Genomic DNA, 24,706 nt, shown 5'->3' on the forward strand with positions numbered 1-24,706 from the left:
CACCATGGGGTTAAACAGCCAAAACTAGGAAGCCAGAGGGGTTTTACTGAGGTAACTCTACATTTGGGGTTCACTATATATATATTTTTTTTAATTTTGGTTATGCCAGCAATCAGTTCCCCAGAGTGTTTATTTTCAATCCTTTCATGAACTTTACTTTTTATAGCTTAGCTTGCAGGGTCACCAAAGGATGTCACAGACGAGGCACATGTGCAAAAAGTCATTTGCTTATTGAACAACTCTCAGGAAAAGACAAATATCATTTTGTTTTCACCTTCCACGCGTCACAGTTGATGCCTTAAACAGAGAGAGCAACTGCAAAATGTCTGGAAAATTGCTGCATTCGAAGCGGCTTACAGAAAATGGAGCAAATTTGTGTTAGAATTGCCATCTCTCTCCCTTCCTCTCTCTCAGAAACACACACACGCAGAGTCATCATGTTTGCTTGCAGTTTTAGTCTGTAAAAGGCACTCAGGTAATTTAGATTCCAGTTACAGAGTCTATCCTAATCATTCCTTCAGAACCTAATGGAAAGATTTTTATTTTGAAGCACAAAGGCATTTTTCTTTAAAATCCTATTGAGGACTTCAGGAGAACCACAGTCCTACTTTTAAAAAAGAATCAAATTCGGGGCTGGCCCCGTGGCCGAGTGGTTAAGTTCGTGCGCTCCGCTGCAGGCGGCCCAGTGTTTCGTTAGTTCGAATCCTGGGCGCGGACATGGCACTGCTCGTCAGACCACGCTGAGGCAGCGTCCCACATGCCACAACTAGAAGAACCCACAACAAAGAATACACAACTATGTACCAGGGGGCCTTGGGGAGAAAAATGAAAAAATAAAATCTTTAAAAAAAAAAAAAAAAAAAAGAATCAAATTCCTTTCTACTACACAGTAAATAAATTCTAACTGGTGACTAATAATACCAGTTGCCATTTACTTAGTGCCTATTACATGCTGGATACTTTTATACATTATTTCTAACTTTCAAAACTGCTGTGGAAAGGAATCTCTCCATTTTCCAGACCAAGAGACTGAGGCTACTAGAGATGAACTGAATTGCCTAAAGCCACACAGCGCTGTGAGAGATTCAAACCCAGGGGTCAGTTGACTGCTGCATGTTTCTTCCCATGAGGGGAAAGTCCAGAATTTTTTTAACAGAAAATTTTATGTGGTGACTATCTTCTCAGTATTTTTAAATTTTTAGATTTTAAAAATAAAATCTCTATTTCTGTCTCCTCCACACCCCATGTCCATCCCTCCGCTGCCTCTGTGCTGGACAGCTTGTCAGACATTAGGGAAAGGGGATGACTAAGCCCAGGCTTCTGCCCTCAGATGACCACAGGTGCTCAGGGAGGCAGGAATCCTTAAAAATGCAGTCGGTTTCATCCTTGCCATGTGACATGTGCAGGGAGCTCTGTGACTGCCCCACAGGGACACCTAACCCAGCCTGAGGAGGGACTCCAGCAGCATCTTCCTGGGCTTGACCAGGTGACCATGGAAGGTGAGGCAGACCTTCCAGGTGAAGAGAGTGGCAAGTGCAGATACAGTAGAGAGAATGAATCCAGACGCCTCTAAAACAGGAGTCCACCACCTTTGAGTGTGCATCAGAATCACCTGAAGGGCTGATTACAACACCACTGACTGCTGGGTGTTACCCCCAGAGTTTCTGATTGAGCAGACGTGGGGTGGGGCCCATGAACGTGCATTTGTAACAATCTCCCAGGTCATGCTGATGTTACTGGACCACCTTTGAGCAGCACTGCTCTAAACATTACCACCAGATAGCCTCTGTAAGTCATTCAACTGGGCTCTGCTTTCTAGGTTTTATCAGTTTGGTTTTATATCCACATTACCTCGGAAACCAGCTTTGCAAGGGTTATATATACTTACACATCCATAAATCGGTCAGGTTTCCTTTCTTCAATGTGAAAATTCCTCTGGCAAGGAAGCCATGAATCATTGAATTGAAAATTGGGCTCCCAGATGAACTGGCTGGTCCAGGCACAGGGCCACAGGCTGGCAGTGCCCGGCATGGAGAAGCTGCGAGCGCTGACAGCAGGAGAGAAGAGAGCACTGCGCCTCCTTCTCCGCCCTCCAGCCCCCTTAGAGAAGTACCTGCCGGTCCAAAACAAAGCCAGTCAACCACACATCCCTCCAGGCTCTCACACAGCTTCGAGTCTGTCACGCTGCTTCAAGAAAAATGTCCCCCTCCCCAGTCATGACAGCAGCACTAGACACACTTAGACTTATATCTGTTTCTGAGGGCCATGAAAATACAGTGGGTAGTTTCAAACATCTGCTCGTTGCCTTTGTCTGATATTCGCGTGAGTTCAGAAGAGGAAACAGCAGCGGTCCTAGTTCTCGGCTGAGGAAGCAGAGGGTAAGAGACTTAGGAACGAAGGCAGCAGGCGGGTGCTAAATGAAAGAACCTGCACCAGAAAGTAGTGCCGGTTACTAAAGCTGCTGCCAACCGGCCCAACGAGGGGAGTGGGCGAGGGGAGAAGAAAGCGAAGGGGAAAAAATGAAACAAATGGAGAAATAAAACAAAAGTGCAAATTGCTTGGGACCCCACCCACAACCACACCTGGGTTATCATTCCAGTAACGGTCCTTTGTCTCACCCTGCCCTCAATGGCGTTTTTCCCAAAGCTTCCTAAATCCTAAATCAAACAGAAAGATCTACATCTCCAGATTTTACCTTAATTTTCCCAGGGTTCTTTCCCAAGCCACTGACTTGGAATTCACACTCAACCATCTGCTTCCGATGCCCTTTGAATAACTATTTAAAGTAAGTTGTTCGAGCTCCCGATTCACCAGTGGAAGAAAACCTTTTTATGGTTCTTTCCCTGAGAGGCAGAAGAAGAGCTGGACCGTTAGTGAAGCCCTGAGGAATTTAGAAACGCCGAGTTCCACAGAGTTACGACAGCTCATCCCTTCATTGTCCTCGTTTTACCCTTGAGAAAACTGAAGCCTACAGGGAAAAACTACTTGCCCCAAATCGTATGCTAATTAGTGCGGAACTGCGCCAGTGTGCAAGTGATTGTTAGTTGTTTTGTTTGATTTTACTTTATTTTGAATTAAGAGGTTTCCTGGAGATGCTAGTAACTATAATGACTATAGTCGTTTAACACTTGCCATTATCATCTCCATGTTCCTGTTTAGGAAACTGAGGCACAGAGTAATGCAGTAACTTGCCTAAGGTCTTGCACATCATTATTCATGCATATTTAGGAAAAGTAGAGAGTAGCTCAATTGCTAACTGGCATGGGACCAATAAAAAGGCAAATTTGAAGGAAAATCTAATCTATACTAAATTTTAACCTGAAATTTACAAATCTCTATAATATCACATGTGTCTGCTACTACTCATGTAGCCTAGTGTTTTGTCACAAGTCATGATCTGCTAGGACCCCCGCAGCCCCTCGTGTAGGGCACACTGGCTGCACCTGCACAGGAAGTGGTCCATAAACCTCTGGTGAATTGAAATTGACGGATGAGTGTGATTTCCATTTCAGGAGACTGCAGCTCCAGAGGCTGCTTTCTGCATAGAAAGTATTCTCTTCAAGATTACTTGAGGATCATCTTGCCATTGTGGGTTAGAAAATACATATACAAGTATTTCCCTCCGCATGCAATGTTTTCTTTGCGGCTCAGGAGAATTTCCTCTCCATTTCCACCCCCTGCAGTCTAGCTTCTGTTGAAACATAGAAATGACAACATTTAACCATTTACTGTGTAGAATAAGTGCCCTCTCCTTTTTGACTCATCATTCTAAAGTATAAAACAATTTGTTTTCTCAAGAAGCAATATCTCAATGTCCCTAATGTTCCTCCACCCACTTTTTGCATGGCCCCACTTTTTATAATTTAGTCCTCAGGTTATGTGTCACTTCGCTGTAGAGCCGACCCCTCCCCCCATTGCCTAAAATAGAGCCCCCCAGTTTACACACCCTTTAACTCCAACTCACAGCTTATTTCCTTCATAGGATCACAATTGTGTCCATTTACTTTTTAAAAGGTACTCTTTTCTCCTGGAATGTAACCTTTCATTTGTCTTGTTCATCCCAAAAGCTAGCACAGAGCCTGGCAAGTTTATTTTATTCATTCATCAAACATGACCTGCTCCCTAGGTGTCCAGCATTCTTGGTGCTTTATTGATTACCTAAATTCTCCTTACAATCCCACATGCAGGTACTCATTACTCCACGTTTTACAGATGATGAAACTGAGGCATAGAGAGATTAAGTAATTTGCCCAAAGGCACAAAACTCGTAAGTGGATTTGAACCCACACAGTCTAGCTCTGGGTCTGTGTTCGACCATTGCTTTTACCAAATGTGTACACACTCATTCTTACTGGTTGAACAGATGAATAAATTAAAGAAATGGAAATTAAGTAAAGGAGCCGAGAATGAAATGTCTCCTACCTACCACATCTGCCCTCCCACACTTCACTTCCTACACCTGTAGAGTTATCCCCACCTCTAATCTGTTGGTCTTTTTTTGAAGTATTATTGAAAGTGCTTCTCTCCTCTTAAAATTTTTCTAATGCAAATAAAAAAACATACTGACAAAGCCAGAGTCCCAAAGGGAATATATTTACCATATGAAAAGAGAACCCCATCAACAAACATCAGCCCTAGTTTGTTAAAAGTTCTGTCCTTTAGAGGAGAGCTAAACTTGCCTGTTTTGTTATGCTAACTATAGCTCCGAAAGGGTGTATCCCCATCCTAACCTCTGGAACCTGTGAATGTCACCCTATTTGGAAAAGGGTCTTTGCAGGTGTAATTAAGTTAAGGGTTTGAGATGAGATCATCCTGGATTATCTATGTGTGCCTCAAATCCAATGACAAGCGTCCTTATCAGAGACACACAGAGGAGAAGACAGAAGAGGAGGAGGCGATGTGACCAAGGAGGCAGAGATCAGAGGGATGCGGCCACAAGCCGAGAGGCTGGAGGAAGCATGGAAGGGATCTCCTCCCAGAGCGTCTGGAGGAAGTGCAGCCCCGCGACACTTTGATTTCAGACTTCTGACCACTAGAACTGTGAGAGAATAAATTTTGGTTTCTTTAGGCCACCCAAATTGTGGTGATTTGTTATGGCAGCCACAGGAAACTAATACGCTGACGTGAAGATTGCAGTAAGTGCTTCTTCATTTCATTAATGAAGCTTTTTGAGATTGATTCGGTTCATCTCTCTTGTGTAAATGGATGGTAGAGGGTAAGAAAAATAGCCCACCACAGGTATCCTGAAATTTCTTTTTTCTTTTAGTTACTCTGGCTTTACTGTGTATGCCTCTGCGTGTAGATTAAACCCAGCAGTTCCATGGTGCTTACTAGTAAGTTTTAAATGTTACTCTTCCTAGGCGGTCATTCATAGATCCTTACTGAAGGTCTGCCCGGGCCCATCACTTTATTAGGTCTTATGGAGGGAAAGCAAAACAGAAGCCTGTTTATAACTTGAAGCTTCTGATTGTTTCATTCTCTTCAGCTGGACTACAATTCCTTGAGTTAAAACAACATGATTTGAAGTTCGTTAAATATCCCTCAAGAGCCTTAGCATGCTCAATTCGTAGGAAGGGCGCACAGTGAATTCTTGTTGAGTGGCTGGTAGAAAACAAGTGGACTATGCTCAGCCCCCACCAGCAGATGTCTTACATAAGGCATGAATCATGCACTGGTCTTGATTTCCTCTTACTGTCCAAGAGCTTACAGTCTAACTGCCTGTTTAGAATCTGATGGATGAGGACTGGGGCTGGGAAGGTAACCAGGAGGAGTGCCTGAAGAGAAGTTTTAGAGATGGTTGCAGAAATTTGTAAGAGCAGGTGTCTTAGAGGAAATGGAAAATAATTGATATCCCTGAAATAACCCCACGCTACCCAGTATTTGTGGGTGTCTTGATTCTGCAAACAGGTGAGGTAGAAGATACATGCCAGTCATCTAGGACAATGGTTCTCACACTTTAACGTGCTTTAGAAATACCTGGAAGGCTTGTTAAAACACAATTGCTGGGCCCTGCCTGCTGAATTTCTGATACAGGAGGTCTGGAGTGGGGCCTGAAACGTTGCGTGTCTAACAAGTAACCAGTTGATGCTGGTCCAGGGACCACAGTTTGAGAACCGCTGGTTGAGGAAACTCATATGAGTGAAGTATATACTCATCTAATTAAATTGATTGGCTTGTTGACAGTTTTTTGGGATCATTTCTTACACCCTGAGAGAAATATCACTAAATGTTTTTGTGCTAACGCCCTCAGTATATTTTTAGCAACAGGTAAGTTTATTTGGTGACAACCTTGGTACAAAGCAATGCCTTTCTGCGATGGGTACTCCGGCAAGCACATTGTGCTTTAATCAAGTAAAGGGCACACCTGCTCAGCGCTTCCTGAGTACATACACTTACTAAGCCATTAATCCTCTGTAAACACGACACCTGCAGTCATTGTTCCCTTAAACGTCCCATAGGGAATCTTCAGCTCCCTAATAGTCCCATTCTAATAGCATGGAAGGCCACTCTAAGGTAGATGCTAATTGATCCAAATGCACTGGGTTAAAACTGTTCCTACATCTCTCTCCTTCTCTGATGGGTCAAACAGAAACAAACCTCTCTCTGATTCCTCACTAGTTTATTGAGGGGAATGCTAGTTAAAATGCTCTCAGAGCTATTTCTAAATGATGTTGTAGCTCTTTCTAAGTGATCAAGGAGTTCTGTTAAGGTATTTAGTACCACATAAGCTGCTCCCCTAATTTCTTGTTAAGTGTGCTTTGGTATTTCAAGCCAGGGTAAGTCAGGTGATGGTGACATTTTTGAGAAAGCAAGGAAGATAAGAATGATTGTTGAGAATGATGCTCCTTGAGGCAGAGTCTAAGCCTTGAATTTAGTCTTCTCTGGTACCCACACCTTGGTGAATGGAGAGAGGATGTCTTGGGTTGCAACTGTAGGCAGCGCAAAGCAGATCTTGAGCTATGGATGGCCTGCAGAGGAGGAGACCCCATGGGAAGGGAGAGGTACTAAAGACCAATGATATTACTTTCGGGGATGTGTGCTGAGGGTTTCCAACCCTGATGGATATGTATTCTAATTTAAAATACCACGGGGAAGAAAAAAATAGACGTTCCCATGGAAACAGTTTCTCAGGGCCAGGTCTTCTGTCTCATTATCATATCTTATTTAAATATTTCCTGAAATCAGTTTAAACTTAATCCTTTTGTATGTCTTCTATCTTCAGTGGCCATGGATAGCATAACATCTGGTCAGAGGTTTTCTTTAAATAAATTGTATAATTGTGGCAGCTCCTTCGATTTCCATGTGTCTGCTTGTACTTAGAATAGTTGCAAATATAATATCATGTGAAAATTTCATTAGCAGTCATTTCCTGATCTCTAATTAAGAATTTTAAGTTGGTTGAACCTCACATTCCTTCAGGAACTGAAGTAGACACCTGCCTGCAGCTGGATATAGTATCATTTGTCACATGTATGCTAAGTGTATTCCAGCCGGCTTCCAGTGAGCATTACTGGGCCTCTATGTGAGCGGCATTGTTCCAAACACCTGGAGAAAATTTTCCCATAAATGTTCCTTTGACATATGATTTTATCAGAGACCTCTTATTTGTCATTCTTTATCATTCTCAGAAAAACTAAATCTCCCAAACGTGATGTTTGCATGTCCCGACATGTCCCCTTGTCCTTGTTGAAGGACTGCTTATGTGACTCACAATTCTGTTTCCAGATGGTCCCCTTTACTTCTGTCTCTGCACTGACACTAGCTTGCCAGCAGAGGGAAGTCACTTTTCCGTTTTTTCCTATTTCCCCCTTTTTTGAATGCGATCTTTTGATAGCATAAGGTGGGAACTCATGTGTTCTCCAACTATTTTAAAAGCTAATTAAACCTGCAGAAACCTAATTCGTTGAGATGCATTATACCTGGGCAAGGTGAATTTCCTCCCTCACAGCATCAGAATTTCTATTTTCTATTTACATATGTTTGTTGAGATGCTTTTGAAGAGAGTTTCATTAATTCTAAATATATGAATACACGTATTATTTACTTACATAAGAGTTTTTAAAACTTGCAGTATTTCAGTAATAACTAGATCATCTCTATTTTCATTGGAATCAGAAAAAGATTTACTGTGAAGCTATTAAAGCTAAAACTTCAAGTTCTCTCACTTCCAAGGGCCCCTTGGGGGAGTGGGGAGTGATGGCATTTTATAGTCATAATTTTGTATTCATTTTCTAAAGGAGGACAATAAAGTTATAGATGCTTCTGTCTCCACAAAGTCTGTATCTGCCCCTGACTGGAATATATTGAAATATAACTTTTATAAAAAGCCTTTTCTTTTATAGCCTGTCTTTATAGTTGAAAGTGTTTCTTGTTGTTGAGGTGGTGGTGTTGATGATCATTGTGGTGGTTTTCTCTGAAGACAAATGCATTCTGACACTGACACTCATATGACAATTAGAATGGCAACAAAAAATAGTCTGGAAAAGCTCTCTCTTCTGATGCAGGTGTCAGTGCCTTCACGGAGAAGCCCACAGCATGTAAATCAGCTCCCCTGAACCATTAATTTTCCTCCCCAGCTTCCCACAGCCAGCTTTCCTCATTTGCTAGGGTCAGGGAGGAAAGGCACTGCCCTTAGTGCTGCTTCCTCGAGCACATCGCACCTGCCCAGAGGACTCGGTTCGCCTCAGCGTACAGCCCTACCAATTCTGGCTTGTGCAGACTGGGTCCACCAGGCTACACCAGTGATGGAGAACAACGAAGTATGTATCTCCACAGCAGCTGCTAACTAGGAGCCAGTCTATTCACTTTATCAGTGGCTCGTGGAGCTGGGTTTCAGCCATCAGTCCTGGGCTAGGTCAGAACTTTATCCAATTCTAAATGACAGTCCCACCAGAGGACATCAAACATAAGGAGGGAGGTAAGAGTGAAAGAGACAGTGCTCACATCAAGGAGTATAAATTTAAATTCAGGAAGGGCCTAACCCTATTTAGTCCTTAATTCTCTTATGATCCATTTCCTGGTTCATCTAGTGCAGAGTAAAGAGGAATCAGATGTGTTGATTATGGAACTAGCAATGTATGAACACAACAGTAATCACGTGGTTAATGCCAATTACAAGAGGACCACACTGTAGCGTAGGTTAAACGAATAGTGTGTTTTAGTGTCAGACACACACAGTCCACAATTCCAGCACTACTGCTTAACTAGTCCAGAGTCCCTTGGGTAGGCTCTTAACCCCCCCAAGCCTGTTTTCTCAAACATAAAATACTGAGAGTATCTACCTTACAGAATTATTATAAGGATTTACTTTAATGAATATATGTATTTTTTGAATATATAATGAAATATTAATATGGATATGCCATATATAATGAATATATATATAATGAAGATAATATATATGCCATCTGTGGAGTGGCACATGGTAGGCACTCAATAGATGAGGAGTATTACCAATTATTATAGACTTGGTTATATCATGGGTCATGTTGTACATGCTAAAATGTATCAGTTCAGCAGTATGCATAGCACCGTGCAACATGCAGTGCAATCCATGATTATTAATGTGATGTGCCATATTGAATCACTGGCATCATGAAGGCTTAAAAATCATTTGAATCTGGGAGTTGGCAGTTGCTAAAAGAATTCCTTCAGAGATGCAGGACCACTTCATTGTGGTATATTAATTCTATAAAGCGTTTAATGCATGTTATCAACAGTAAGATACAGTTAATAATGATATTTACCACAGATACAGACTTCATATTTCAGCCACTGAGTTTATATGCTTTACACATATTATCCCAGGAAAGAGAACAGAAACCTCAGAGTGTGTGGTCATCTGCCCAGGTAACTTAGGAGCACACGGACAGTTTGCCATCAGGTGCGTGTGGCTCCAGGTTATCCACTTGCTGGGTTATATAAGCGTATGAGCCCCATTCCTTGCCCTTGGGGAGCCTCGAGGCAGGTGGGAGACCTGAGACCTCTGAACTCATCAGAGAAAAAGCGCTGCGCAAAGCCCAGGCAGCAAATGCTGTATCCTTCAGAGGAAGAGCAATCTGCTGGGGACTTCACCAAATGATCCCAGACACCACACCTCAACATTCGACCTGCAGTTATTTTTCCTTGTTTTTATTCATAAACCTCAGTACGATGACTTCTTTTCTGCCTGAATAAATCTTTTCATTGTATTGATTTCACACTTTCAGTATTTAGTTTTTTCATTCCTATTCCTCTTGCCTTTTAAAATAAGGATTTGCACTGTTTTGCTGGACTAGTTCAACTTTCTTCCTTTGCCTCTTTGTTTTTAATCCCAAAGAGCCAGAATTAATAGTGATATGAGCTTTCGTTTCCATTTAGTTTCAGGAAATTCAAAACAAGAGATCATTGTTTTCTAATATTTAATTATACAGACTGTGCCAAAACATACATTTTACTATTATTTTATTTTGAATCTCACAGTTTCTGTTCTCATTGTTTCATTTTCACAGATAGGTAGCACTTTCAATAGAGTAGTCTTTTTTATAGTTGTCTGTCATATTTAAAGAATTTGATTTCCATTTTATCTTTGAATCAAAATCTGCAAATACCCTTGGAGTTTAGTGTTTTAAGAGTTGTTTAAGCTCCCGATCCATCTTATACTTCATCAAAGTCCTTTCGTATTTATTAATTTATTTGATTTTCTACACAATTTTGTGATGTGGGCTAGACAGTCGATGGCTAGCTCCTTTAAACACTGGCAGACGGAGGCGTGCACCTTTAACTCATTGCTAACATGACAGTAGAGCCCGCAGAGGGAAGCAAGTCTGGAAACCGGCCATTTTACGTTTCGGAGTATCTGGGAGATTTGTATCGGCTGCACCAATGCTGAGCTCTGCAACATTTCACTTAAAAGAAACAATCTGCAGCGAACACAGTGTCTCCTGCACTTTCCTGCCCTGAAAATTCTAACTGAGTCAAGGACACAATGTGACAACTAATGAATCCTGGACAGTCCTTCTTTACGTTTTTGGGTTCCTTTCAGAGCATGTGTGACGTGGATTTATTTGCACTGATTGAGAAAGAGGTCCATGATATATTGTTAAATGAAAAAAAGTAAGCTAGAGAACATAATACACATTGGGTAGTTGGGAGCAAAATCTTGGGTAAGTCTGCCTTGGTTCAAATCTTAACTCTGCAACCTAGAAGCTATGTGACCCTGGCCCAGTCACTTATCCTCTCTGTGCCTCCGTTTTCTCATCTGGCCATTAAATAAAAGACTCTTAACTCACAGGATAGTTGTGAGGATTAAATGACTTAATATAAGTCATTTAATATTAATTATTAATATTACATTAATATTATAAATTAATAATAATATTATTATAAGCCATTTAATATTAATATAAGTCATCTGTGTGTAAACACAGAGAACAGTGCCTGGCACATAGTAAGTGCTTAAAAACACACATAATTTTGCAAAAGCACACATTTTGGAAGGACATATCCATTCATCTCACAAATATTTACTTTCTAAGTAAACTGTTAGCTCTAGGGCATGGGAATGAGAGAGGCAGGACAGGAGGACTGCACTTCTGCTTTATACCTTACATATGAAAGTGTCAGGTTTGCAAATTTTGCTTGGTCGCGGCAGATCTGCCGCTAGGGTAGAGGTTAGGAACAGACTGGGGGCAGCCAGCCACACCTGCATCTTACAATTAGCTGTGTGACTTGGGGCAAGTGTTTTCACCACTCAGTGCACCCGTTTCTTCACATTTGAAGTGAAAACCTCATAGTCCCACCTCATATGATTATTGTGAGGCTGAAATGAGTTAGTACATGCGTATCACTTTATCGGTAGCAGAAGCAGAGAGGAAAGAGTGAGGTCAAAGCCTGCAGCGCCCTGAGGTCATCACGATGTTTGTCTTTAAAGTCATAAAAAAAGAACTTAGAAAGCATGTCCCTGAAAGGACAATGGAAATAAAAATAAAATTGTGGTGTCCTGTTTTCATTTCCATAGTTTCCTATCCTTCCCGCAACACTTTTTAATCCCTTAGCCATGTATAAGATTCTTGGCTGAAGCCATCTTGCTAGTCTGGGGTTTTTCCACTTGGTGTCCTGTCTGCTTCTCCCCAGCCTGTTTCTTCCACTTCTTCAGTAGAGTTCATTTTGATCGGAATGGTTTTCTGCTTTCGAGTTGTTGAAAAGGAATCACAATTATTATGCCTTTTCCTTACCTGATTTGCTTATACAAGAAAATTAGAATATTATTAATAAAACCATATTGCATCAAATATTAATCCACTAAATATGGTATCTACTGACAAGCCACTTTATTTTAACCACAGTTAGGGACTCTAAGACAGACTTGGAAACTCAACAAAAAAAGAAGAAAAAAGCCTTTAATAATGTCTCCAAGAGATTTACAACCTAATAGGAAAATGAAAATACACATATACACAAGAAGTGAGATTTCACATATTTAACCAGGGAAGGGCACAGGTGGCTGCCAGTGCAGACACCTCGCCATGGCCGGCTGCCATGCTGGCCTGCCTCAGGGACCTCAGCTTGGGTGTGATCATGAAGCAAGAGAGAGGGGACTCCCTTTTGCAGAGCCCTACTGAGCGAGGGCAGTTGTGTCAGATGAATTTGCTTAACAGCCATGTGGTATATCACTACTCTTAATTTTCTGGTGTGGATGCTGAGGATCTCAGAGCTTTAATAAAGAACCTGAGGTCCCACAGCTCTTAAAATGGCGAGCTGGGACTCAAACCCAGGCTGTCTGTCACCCCAGGAGGCCTAGTGCCTTCAGAGTATGTAACAAGTGTTAATGGTAGGTCAAGAGTATATTCAAGGTGGCAAAGAGTGATTACAACATAATCCTTGTAGTATGTGATGCTTGTTTCCCCAGAAAACTCTGTATTTGTATCATGCCCTTTACCAGACAGACATTTGAAGAGACAATGTGGTTATCTGAGAACTCATCTCTCTTCTCTGACGTGGAAGAGGCTGAAGCAGTCTCTGGGCAACAGCTGGTTATCAAGGGAATGCTCCTCTTTCCCAGCCACATGGATTCTGGATTCTTTCTTTTCTCAGGTCAGTCCCAGCTGAATGCCACTATATGTGAGGACGTTTTGAGAACCCCAGAGTAGTTTCTCAGCCTTCCCTACGGCTGCCTCTGGAGCCCCCAGCCTGAGCACTTATTCCCTTCAAGTCCCTGCTCATCAAACGCAGCCTCCTTTTCTGCCTTCCTGCCTCCTTCACCTTTTCTCCAGTTTTATCTCCTGGAGCCCTTCTGTTTTCTGTCCTCCTGTCCAAAGTGTAACTATGTTAATCTAGTTAATACCAGAGTGAAGGTAGTAGTTCTGGATCTCCCATGGGAGAGAAATTGTGCTAGATCGCAGAGCAAAAAGTTGAGCAGGAGAAGATGGAACCTTCCTCAAGTGGCCATTGGTGTCCTGAGAGACAAATTGAAGTGCTGTGTGCTCTAAGAGGAGTATGTTAGGGTGTGCCGGCAGCCTTGAGGAGTGGACTTTGCATAGGCTGTTCCCTCTATTTGGAATGCTGTGCTCTCTCTTTACTGCTTGGCAGCCTGGAGATTTATTCCTCAACACTCACAAAATATCCCCTGCTTTGCTACTTCCTCGCTGACTCAAGCAAAGCTGAATATTCTCACTACTCCTTCTATGACAGTGATTTTATTTAGTTGATGGTGTCTCCAACTCGAGGTTTCTGGAGAGCAAAAACTCTGTCCCTGGTCTAGGGCTGCAGTAAGCCAAGCGCTCACGTGTATGGACTCTGAAATAACCATGGAAGAGCAGAATAACTGAATACAAGATTCATCCTTGCGGGGAGGGTGGAGACTGTGATTTCCAGAGATATCAAGTGAGAGCTGATTCTTGAAGAGACTTAGAGTTTGCCAGGTTAATAAATGCCAGGACATCTTCCAGATTTTCCTGGAAAATTGGATGCTTCATTTTTCTCGATCTCCATTATCTTCTCTTTCCTCTAGAGCTTCTCAACCGGAGCACTGTTGACCTCTTGGGCCAGATAATTCTTTGTTTTAGGGGGCTGTCCTGTGCATTGCAGGACATTTTCAGTGTCCCTGGCCTCTACCCACTAGATGCCTACAGCACATCCTCCCCAAGTTGTGAGAAGAAAAATGTCCCTAGACATTGCCAAATGTCCCCCAGGGGCAGAGTCACCCTGGGTTGGGAACCAATGCTTTACACTCAACAAATGTTAGCTCTTGTTAGCCTTGAGAAAGGCTAGTCTATAAAGTCACTCATAGAAAATTGTTAAATTGGTCTTAGCATTTTTGAGAAACTGCTGTGGACCAGTCAGGCTACACTGAGTACTTTCTACACTCACTATCTAGTCCTCAAGTTTGATCACCTCCATTTTATAGATGGGGAATTCAGATCAGAGCACTCAGGCAGTCGGCCCACGTGGCAGAATCGGTGTGTTTCCTGACCCTAATGTGCCATGGCAGGGCTTGTCACGCTGCTTTCTGCACGCCTCCTACATTACTTCTACTTTCTTCGTGGACATAAGGTCTTCTGTATGTGTTTGAATTGGGAGGTGCAAATAGGCTGAAGTTTAAAAGGAAATCAGAAATATGGCATATATCCAGATACAAAAATAAATACTCTGATAAATATGGACCTTGAAAAAAATCATAACTAGTCTAACTTAATCATAAAACATAAATATCAAGCCCAAAGAACTTTCTTCACCATGTCCTTTCAGTCCATAAACTGACATGTTAGAAATATTTAGTCCAAATGACTTTCACTGAAGATTTTTCATCAGAATTATTTCTACAATTATGTTAGCTCAAATAGCATTTCAAATGCATCGTTCCTTACCCTCCACTACACAAGCAACGTCTTCAAAAATAACAATAAATTTTCAGAATATTGGAAAAATAATAAATCAACCTTAAATCATAAAGGTTTGTGTGCAGTAGGAAAGACTCCAGCGGCTCTGTGTCCCTCCTTGTCCCACAGAATGACCCCAGGGATGGAGAGCTGGCCTGTCTGGGCAGAGCGGTCTCACACATGTTTAAAAAGAACTGCTTCACGTCTGTTCTTCACTTCTTGCCCTTTCTTTGGAAATTCTAAGAACAAAAGGTTTTAGGCTTGAAAGTGCTAAGGCAGATCATCATTCCAATTTAGACTTTTGTTTTTGAGGTATAACTGTGTTATTTCAGGAGCAACTGCTCTTCATAATCGGCGCTGTTACAAGTACGCTCCCAAGCAGCCTTCCTTTTTGTTGTCAAATTGAATAAAACCTATGAAAGGCAGCAACCAAGGGGGGCAGCATGATACATCAACTTTTTAAAAACAAGCTTTCTCCTTTTAAAATGGAATTTTATTCCAGTTTTGGCCTTCTGGGCTGTTTTGTTCGCAGCATGAGCAATTGCACCATATTAGGGCACATCTTTCCTCCTGGCCGCTCGAAATGAATAACTAGAGCTAAGTTCATAAAGTTTGATTCTGACTCTGCACGTCAGAAAAGGTTGGATTCCCTTTAAAGACACATTTGACTGCAGAGCGTTCGTTGACCCTCTTTGATATCCTCCACGGACTGCATGACTGAGCTCAGCTCAAACTCCCCGTCACCAGCCTGGGGAAGCAGGCTGCGCTTTGGCGCGCGCCGGCAGTTTGTTCTCGAGTCTGCTTTGCCACCTAGTGGCCGGCTGTGGCATTCCTTTCACCTGACCAAGATCGCTTTGGGAAGTCATTTTAGCTGTTGAACACTGTAATGAATTACAACAGAAAAGAGAGACACTCTTGGCAAAGAAGGCAGTCAAAGAGAGACCCCAAACAAGCCTTGAAAAATGGTGCATACTGGATTCCGAATATGGAGGAGGCACTAGATAATTAGTCTTAGAAGAAAGCGTAGTTGCGAATTGAAAGAATATTTTACATTTTTCCTCGGTCTTTCATAATTAAAATGTTAATAATAATAAGGTAGAATTAATTTATACTTCTATAAAAAAATAATTATCACATTTTCAGTTCAGGAGGTTTAAAAATTGAGAGCCCCAATGGTTTTTTCAGAATAGGTACTGCCAGGACAGCTTAAAGGGAATAAAATGAGTTTGTCTCCCTGGACTTGGTCATAAAAACAATGCCTCACATTTCTATTGGCCGTTTAGGTTTCTCTAAGCACTTTCACATGTGTTTCCATATTGGATGTTTACACACTTTTGTAAATTTAAAAAATTACCTATATATTTTAAGGAGTAAATTCACGGAGGGCAGAATCCTGTCTTACTGAATTCAGTGGCACCAATCATAATGACTTAAAGCTAGTAGTGGTTCAATGAGAAGTGTTGATGTTAATGATGACAGTTATGTTAATCCGGACCCTTTGGTTGCAGGTGACAGTAGGTAGCCCAGGCAACAAAGGAAATGGTTGGCTCACATAACTGGCAAGGTCAAGGAGGCAGAGTTGACTTCAGGAGGGGCTAGATCCAGGCCTGAGAAGACATCATGATCATGCCATCTCTGTTCCCCACATTCCCTCCCATCTCTCTCCTTTCCATGTTTTTCCTCTATGTTTGCTTGCTTCTCAGATTTTCCATATAGATATAAATAGGGTCACCAGTACCTAGGAATCCCAAAGAACAAAGAATTACCCCCCTCTCTTTCCAGCATCCATATCAATTCCCAAAATTTACTCTTACTGCTCCTGTCTGCGTGTTCTTCAGACCCATTGCTAAGATAGAGGAATCAGGACCACGTCATTGATACCCATCCAGAAGTACATACTGTGGATGACAGGCCATTTCCAAAAGAATGGATGAAGGAAAGACAAATAACAGACATCACTGCATAGTGTTGACAAGAAGAAAAAAAGATGAAAGAAGACAGATGTTTCATCAGCACAAATATAAAGCACTGGGATTATTGGCCATTATATTTATTTATAATAAAATCAGCATAACATCAGTGATGAAAATAAGTCTACCGAACAGGAACAATTCCATTGGATATGAGAGCAGAGACTTAGAAATTGTTTCAAAACTTTTTAAAGGTGCTGTAGAATATTATGTGAGATTCAGAACGCCCCCAGGGGCTGGGGTGGGGCGGGGGAGTAGGAGGAAGGTAAAATGGGATGCAATACAAACCAAACAGTGGACAAGGAAGCTCAGCTCCTGTGTCTGGGAAGCTTTGGAGTGGAGGATGTTGGGAAGATAAAGGCTATTCAGAAAGTATATAAAAAATTGGCCAGGATCTGGTGCAGGGAAAAGAGAAATTCATGAATTAGGGTGACAATGTAAAGAAGAGAAAGGTAATCCTCATCTGAGCCTTTGCAGTGGAGGACATTGGAGAGGCGTCCTAGACTCCCCAGGAGAACAGTGGTTGTTAACCTCAGAGACAGGACATTGAGCTGAGGTGTCTGACCAAAGGCAAGTCTGTCCTCATCCTTCTACATAGTTGCAGGTGCAATGGGGAAGATGGGCAAACACCCTTAGAACTATTGGAAACTGGGAATGAGGTGGAGGAGCAGAGGGCAGACAGATCTTCTTTATATGTATCTTGGAAGAAACCATAAATGCTATTGCATACCCCAAACAAACAGCATGTAACACTTCCCAAATATGGACATCCCCTCAGTGAAAGGGAGCGGGAGATAAGGATGAGTTGACATCAACTAATAAAACCCAGAGAAGTAAAAATAAGTAAAGAAGAAAAAAAACATCATTTACCTGTAATTGGAAATTAGTGCAATGTAGGAGATTTCATCTATGGGCAGACAGTGATGGATTGTACAGGAGTTCTTAAAACTATTTTTTTCTCCGTAATAGAATATATGTTAGAATATTTAGACTATGTCCAATTTTTTTACTATTTCAAATAGTGCTTAAGTGAATATATGTATGTAAGTGTATGTAAAAGTTCACGTGTGTGCTTGTGTGTTTTTATGTATGTTTTGTGTTTTTTCTCATACACAAAAAATACACATACTACACATGCACACTGTCAGACAGTTCTGAGATCTTGGGTTTTGTGCATTTTTATTTTGACAGATACTGCCAAATTACCTTTCAAATTGTTGGTCAATTTACACTGCAACTAAAACCATGAAACTGACTATTTCCCTCACACTGTTGTCAGTGCTACATGTATCATCATTTATGTTTTGCCCATCTTTTGGGTGACAAATGGTATCTCATTAATTTTTAAATGCACATCAATTCCACTTTAAAGCAGTGTACAATGAGTTTTAACCAGTTAGGAGGGGCTAGTTGTATACAACACCTGGATGAGCTAGTGGAAAGGTAATGTAACATCACAGTTAAAAATGGAGGTGGTAGGCTCAGATGATCTGGGGGTGAATCTCTGCCTCCCTCCACCCGCAAGCATTAGCTTGAGTCCTTGGACAAATTACTTAGCTTTCTGTGGCTATTTCCTGTAAAATGTGGTTATTGTAATGATTAAATGAGATAATGCATATGTTGATTTGCACAATGTGTACCACATAAGAAGTGTCCAACAAATATTCTCTTCTGTCATTTATTATTGCGCTAGATTGAGCTCTGAGCCTCATGGGAGCCAAAGCAAAGTGAGTTCATTGTTCAATAAAAATAATAACATCAGACACTATACTTATGTAGCACATACTATGTGTGAGGCTCTGGTCTAAGTACTTTACATATATTAAAACATTTTGATGAGAAATAAAGTTACTTTGGCCACTTACTGTTGAATTCTAGGTTGAATTTGTCAACAATTTATTCTGTTATACAGAACGTTTCATTCCCATTTTTCAATGAGGAGACTGGGACTCGAAGAAGTTAAATATGCCCAAGATCGCAGTCCCAGGGAGTGATTTGAACCTACGCCACTGGAAGAGCAAAGTCTTCCCACTCCACTGTAAGGCCTTTCCAAAAGGCTCTGTGTGATCTGACTGCACTCCTTTGAGATGCTCTGACATGCAGTGTCTAAAGCCTTGATTTAAGACTCTTGCCGTGTGCGTGTGTATACACATTTGTATGTAAGTGTTTACAGTTGAACACTTTTTTAACCAAGAGCCTAAGCACAACAGAAGTTTTCTCGGTAGATAAATGTTGAATTCATAGAATGACACACTTTGAGGAATGAATTACTGAATAAAGTCCACAGCAGTTGGTGATGTGAGAATTCCTAGGCCGGTTGTGTCCTAGAAGTACAATCCTGGAGATTCCAAGAGGACGGAGCAGTTCTCAACCAAGGCTTCCCATGACAGCATGGGGGTCTTCTTGGTGATACGTTCATTGTAATGATTCTTAGTTATTTATATATTTCGGTAGCAAGTGTTTGAAATAACTACTTGAAAAAAAAGAACTATTTGCAGTTTTGCAACTATTTATATGCAAATGTGTGTGTGTGGTGCTCAAGTACTTTTTGACCGTTGAACTTAAGATATCTAAATACTAGAAGTATTCAAAACTGGTTTGTTCAGTTCAGAACATTCTGGTAAAGACTGTCTATATTCTCAAGCATAACATAGCTGCTTTGTGTACTGCTGCCAACCATTACAAGGAACCAATACATTACGTTTTCTATCTGTGTTTTAAAGAGGCAACATAATGTGGAGTGATTTTCGTTCATTTCCCCCTTGCTCCAGGTTGATGTTGCTCAGTCCAGAGAGGCTTAAATGGCTGATAGCCCCTTAAAGTTGCTTATGTCCAAAGACAGGGATAAGTAAATGCCCAGGTGGATAAAATGCAAATGATACCAATAAGATTAGCGCATTAAGTAGCGTGATGATAAAACTCTGCTGGATAAGTATTATACAAGCACCTAATAGTTTTCCCCTTCTCTTTGGAATAAAAGAAGTAAGAGAGATTTTGTTTGATAACAGCATCATGTGGAAGTATGTGTGGTATATATTTAGAAATGTGGGAGGAAAAGCACAATGTTCAATGGAGGCCACTAGCTAATTGTGCTGCCTCAAACAAATCAATTTCTGCCTGCGCTAGACTCCTCGCCTTTAAAATAAGAGAACGAACTTGATGTTTGTGGCCTCTCTGAGATTCAGCATCCTATAATAGGTCATCTGGGTCTTTTAAAGTGTGCAATGCAAAGAACAAATCAAGTGAAGGCAGAAATTTTCCTAACTCCCTCTTTTCTCTCTTTTCTCCCCAGACTATGTCAAAGAGTCACAATGACCTTGCACAATAACAATACAACCTCGCCTCTGTTTCCAAACATCAGCGCTTCCTGGATACACGGCCCCTCAGATGCAGGGCTGCCCCCAGGAACGGCCACTCATTTTGGCAGCTACAACATTTCTCGAGCAGCTGGGAATTTCTCCTCTCCAAATGGCACCACCAGTGACCCCCTGGGAGGTCATACCATCTGGCAAGTGGTCTTTATTGCATTCTTAACGGGCGTGCTGGCCCTGGTGACTATCATCGGTAACATCTTAGTGATAGTAGCATTTAAGGTCAACAAGCAGCTGAAGACAGTCAACAACTACTTCCTCTTAAGCCTTGCCTGTGCAGATCTGATTATTGGGGTCATTTCGATGAATCTGTTTACTACCTACATCATCATGAATCGATGGGCTTTGGGAAACTTGGCCTGTGACCTCTGGCTTTCCATTGACTATGTGGCTAGCAATGCTTCAGTCATGAATCTTCTAGTCATTAGCTTCGACAGGTACTTTTCCATCACGAGGCCGCTCACATACCGAGCCAAACGAACAACAAAAAGAGCTGGTGTGATGATAGGTCTGGCTTGGGTCATCTCCTTCATCCTTTGGGCTCCTGCCATCTTGTTCTGGCAGTACTTTGTTGGGAAGAGAACTGTGCCCCCAGGGGAGTGTTTCATTCAGTTCCTCAGTGAGCCCACCATCACCTTTGGCACGGCCATCGCTGCCTTTTATATGCCTGTCACCATTATGACTATTTTATACTGGAGGATCTATAAGGAAACTGAAAAACGTACCAAAGAGCTTGCTGGGCTACAAGCCTCTGGGACAGAAGCAGAGGCAGAAAACTTTGTCCACCCCACAGGCAGTTCTCGAAGCTGCAGCAGCTATGAGCTTCAACAGCAAAGCATGAAGCGCTCATCCAGGAGGAAGTATGGCCGCTGCCACTTCTGGTTCACAACCAAGAGTTGGAAGCCCAGTGCTGAGCAGATGGACCAAGACCACAGCAGCAGTGACAGCTGGAATAACAATGACGCTGCTGCCTCCCTGGAAAACTCCGCCTCCTCTGATGAGGAGGACATTGGCTCAGAGACAAGAGCCATCTACTCTATTGTGCTCAAGCTTCCAGGTCACAGTACCATCCTCAATTCCACCAAATTACCCTCATCAGACAACCTGCAGGTGACTGACGAGGAGCTGGGGACAGTGGACTTGGAGAGGAAAGCCAGCAAGCTGCAGGCTCAGAAGAGCATGGACGATGGAGGCAGTTTTCAAAAAAGCTTCTCCAAGCTTCCCATCCAGTTAGAGTCAGCCGTAGACACAGCCAAGACCTCTGAGGTCAACTCCTCAGTGGGTAAGACCACGGCCACTCTACCTCTGTCCTTCAAGGAGGCCACTCTGGCCAAGAGATTTGCTCTGAAGACCAGAAGTCAGATCACTAAGCGGAAACGGATGTCCCTCGTCAAGGAGAAGAAAGCAGCGCAGACCCTCAGCGCCATCTTGCTTGCCTTCATCATTACCTGGACACCCTACAATATTATGGTTCTGGTGAACACCTTTTGTGACAGCTGCATACCCAAAACCTATTGGAATCTGGGCTACTGGCTGTGCTACATCAACAGCACCGTGAACCCTGTGTGCTATGCCCTGTGCAACAAAACATTCAGAACCACATTCAAGATGCTGCTGCTGTGCCAGTGTGACAAAAGGAAGAGGCGCAAGCAGCAGTACCAGCAAAGACAGTCAGTCATCTTTCACAAGCGTGTGCCTGAGCAGGCCTTGTAGAAGGAGGTTTTATCAAAAGTGACCAAACGCACACATCAACCCACAAACCTTAGAAGGGAGTAAGGTGAGGGTGGGGGTGATTTCTGGTGATGATGAAAATGTTTTTATCACCCAGATATGAAAGAAGCTGCCTGTTTACTGATCCATTGAATAAACTCATTTTAATTAAAAAAGTCAAATACCAATTCAGCAAAAAAAAAAAAAAGCATATTACTGAATATAAAGGAATTTATTCTGAAATAGACTTTAAGTGTTTTTTCTTAAAGAGGAAAAAAATTGTTTCATAGCAATTATATACCCAAACTGATCTGCTTGGTTCTTTTAATTCCCGTTGCCTCTGGAATCGCAGATGAGCATAACTAGCTGGCCCCGTTGCCACGTTCTTTCCAAGGATCCCAAAAGTGTAGATCCAGACCCCACGTGGAACACATCAGGCTAGTGCATCTGTGGTTTTGAAATTATTTCACACGTTGCAAAGCTGAACCTTCTTGTCCCAATAGAGCTTCCCGTCTTTTCTTCGGTGTGTTGTTAAACTCTATTTGTGGACTTGATTCTTGATTCTTGCAAAGTACTGTTTTGTGCAGTTCAAGTTTCGTACAAATAAAAATATATAAATATATATATATGTGTGAGTTTTGCACACATACACGTAGTGTATATAATATAACAGGAATCACTGAACTGGCAAATTATTCCTGCAATATATGCTTTCAGTACTTTGGTGACTGAAGTTCTCTAGGATCCTAACACAACATAAAAGTGAAATAAGCCCAGTGCAGTGTTTTGGAAACCAGGGCTGTTTTCCACAAACCGCCCTGGAGAATATGCAGCAGAGAGCAGCCAGGCCCTCCCAGCAGGTCTCTGCAGAGCTGACATCCTCTGGAGTCAGGTTGAGCACCATGGCTTGACCAAACTGTGAGCGAGCTAGCTCCTTTGTTGATATCCTCAACAGAGCTAAGTCAAATCGGGGCCCCTCTGAGCTCAAAGAATGAATCACCTCCACCTGTTTGAATTTAATCGTCCCAATCTGAATGTTTCCAAACAAAATTTCTGCTAAGCTGCTTGAAACAAAACAATAGTGTCACATTTGAATGTCATACACAGCAATATATATAGCAAAGCAAAAGAGACATTGTGAGGCGGGATGAAGGAGAACATGGTATTTGATTTCTTGCTACTTGGCACCTTCTGAATGAAAAAGGCCAACACCTTTGTTCCCTAGCTGTGGCCAGTGCTTGCTGGTGTTCACTGTGCAACCTTCACCCAGTACTAGGTGGGGTTTAGGAAGTCACAAGTCCTCTGAAGAGAGAACAGCACTTTGAAAAGTATTACTTCAAATCAATTTCCTTACATTTCAAAAAATGATTTTGTATTCTCCTCTGAATTGACCAAAATGCTAACAGTTCTATTGCGGGGGAGGGGGTACTGCTGTTGCTGTCATCTCTGTTTCTGCTGTAGTCGTTGGGGTTCCTTCTTTTCCTTTTGCTGGGGCTGTGTGGGGAGGGGGGAGGGAGGTGGGGGGCGGAGGAGAAATCTCACCTTTGTACAGGACCTCTGTGTTGTGAACCCAAGGCCGGGGTAGAAGCTGCTTTTGTATTCAGTGTGAGGTGGTGTTTACAGGTGACTGTGACAACAGTGGAAGCGTACTCAGTGGCGTCTGTGTTTCTGAACTATTTAATTTTGTGTTATGTTTATATGAAGAAATATTTATGCATACTTCACCAAGTGTCTATTTAATGTCGATAAATATTACTCTTCAGTCTTCAGCCATGGTGTCCTTTGAAAGTGATTCTTTAAGGTCCACTTGAGAAATGAGTAGAGTATATTGAGCTTTCCTGTGGCTAAGAAGAGGAAAAAGGTCACCCTGTTGGCTTCAGCAAGTACCTAATTCTTTCTGGGTAATAAAAAGTCAACTGTAACTTCAACATAATGTTTAAAACCATTCTTTAGTTCAATCTGATGGAAACTGAACAAAGCAACCCTCCACCATTGTGTTTGAAATCACATGAGAAGGGGAAAAAAGCAAATCAGCATAATTGAAAGAATGATTATTTTTTGTCCCACATTCAACCAAAGAATAAGAAAAACCAGAGACTATTTTCTAATATGTATAGCAAACTACAGAATGTTGTGTTATCCACCTGTGAAACGTCTAGTGAGCAATTGCATCTATATTTTATTACTCAAGTTGGCCTGGCACTAATAAATGTGTGAATGCTGATTCAAGTCTCCCAGTACTTCAGTAATTCCCATTCTTTCTGAAACTCATATCTTGCCTCCCTCTCAAAGGGCTGTTTCCTGTATTAAAAAAACAAAACTAAATTTAAGAAATGGAGAAACCCTGAGCTTTGGCAGAACTGCAAAGGTTAATAACAATTCATCTTAAATGTGATTATCTCCTGATCTTTGTCCTTTTATGATGCTGATAATAGCAGAAAAGAAACAAATCCTAGACTCTAGCTTTCCTTTTCTGTTACTGGTTTAATTATAGAATTGTTTTTAAATCTCTTATGGCTGAAAGCTGCTTTTAAATACTGTTTACTGGCTGTGTTTATAGAAAGGTATGTCCAACTGTTAGGTCGTTTTCAGAGAAGAAAAATAAGAAAAATCGATTCTTTTGAATATGGAGAATTGAGAAGTTTAATCAAAGATGTAGTGAGTGTTTATAGCTGGACATAGCTACACATGCATTTCTCAAAGGGCTTGTCATTAGAGAAGGTATTCAATATTTATATAAGATCAAAATGTCTTCATCCCCAAACTGGGAATCAAACTATTTCATTCCACATAAATC

At 41.7% G+C, this 24,706-nt stretch overlaps 1 protein-coding gene across 2 annotated transcripts in view; it reads left to right on the top strand.

The window, feature by feature from the left end:
- Positions 1-24,133, top strand: part of CHRM3 (cholinergic receptor muscarinic 3) — a 453,240-nt gene extending 429,107 nt beyond the window's left edge. For both annotated transcript variants that reach the window (XM_046651978.1, XM_046651979.1), the window contains exon 5: positions 20,121-24,133. In XM_046651978.1, coding sequence (XP_046507934.1) covers positions 20,121-21,912 — 1,792 coding nt within the window. In that variant the 3' untranslated portion in view covers positions 21,913-24,133. The remainder of the gene's footprint in view (positions 1-20,120) is intronic.
- The last annotated feature ends 573 nt before the right edge of the window (positions 24,134-24,706 follow it).

This window comes from Equus quagga, chromosome 2, assembly GCF_021613505.1.
Source record: "Equus quagga isolate Etosha38 chromosome 2, UCLA_HA_Equagga_1.0, whole genome shotgun sequence".
Lineage (NCBI taxonomy): Eukaryota > Metazoa > Chordata > Mammalia > Perissodactyla > Equidae > Equus > Equus quagga.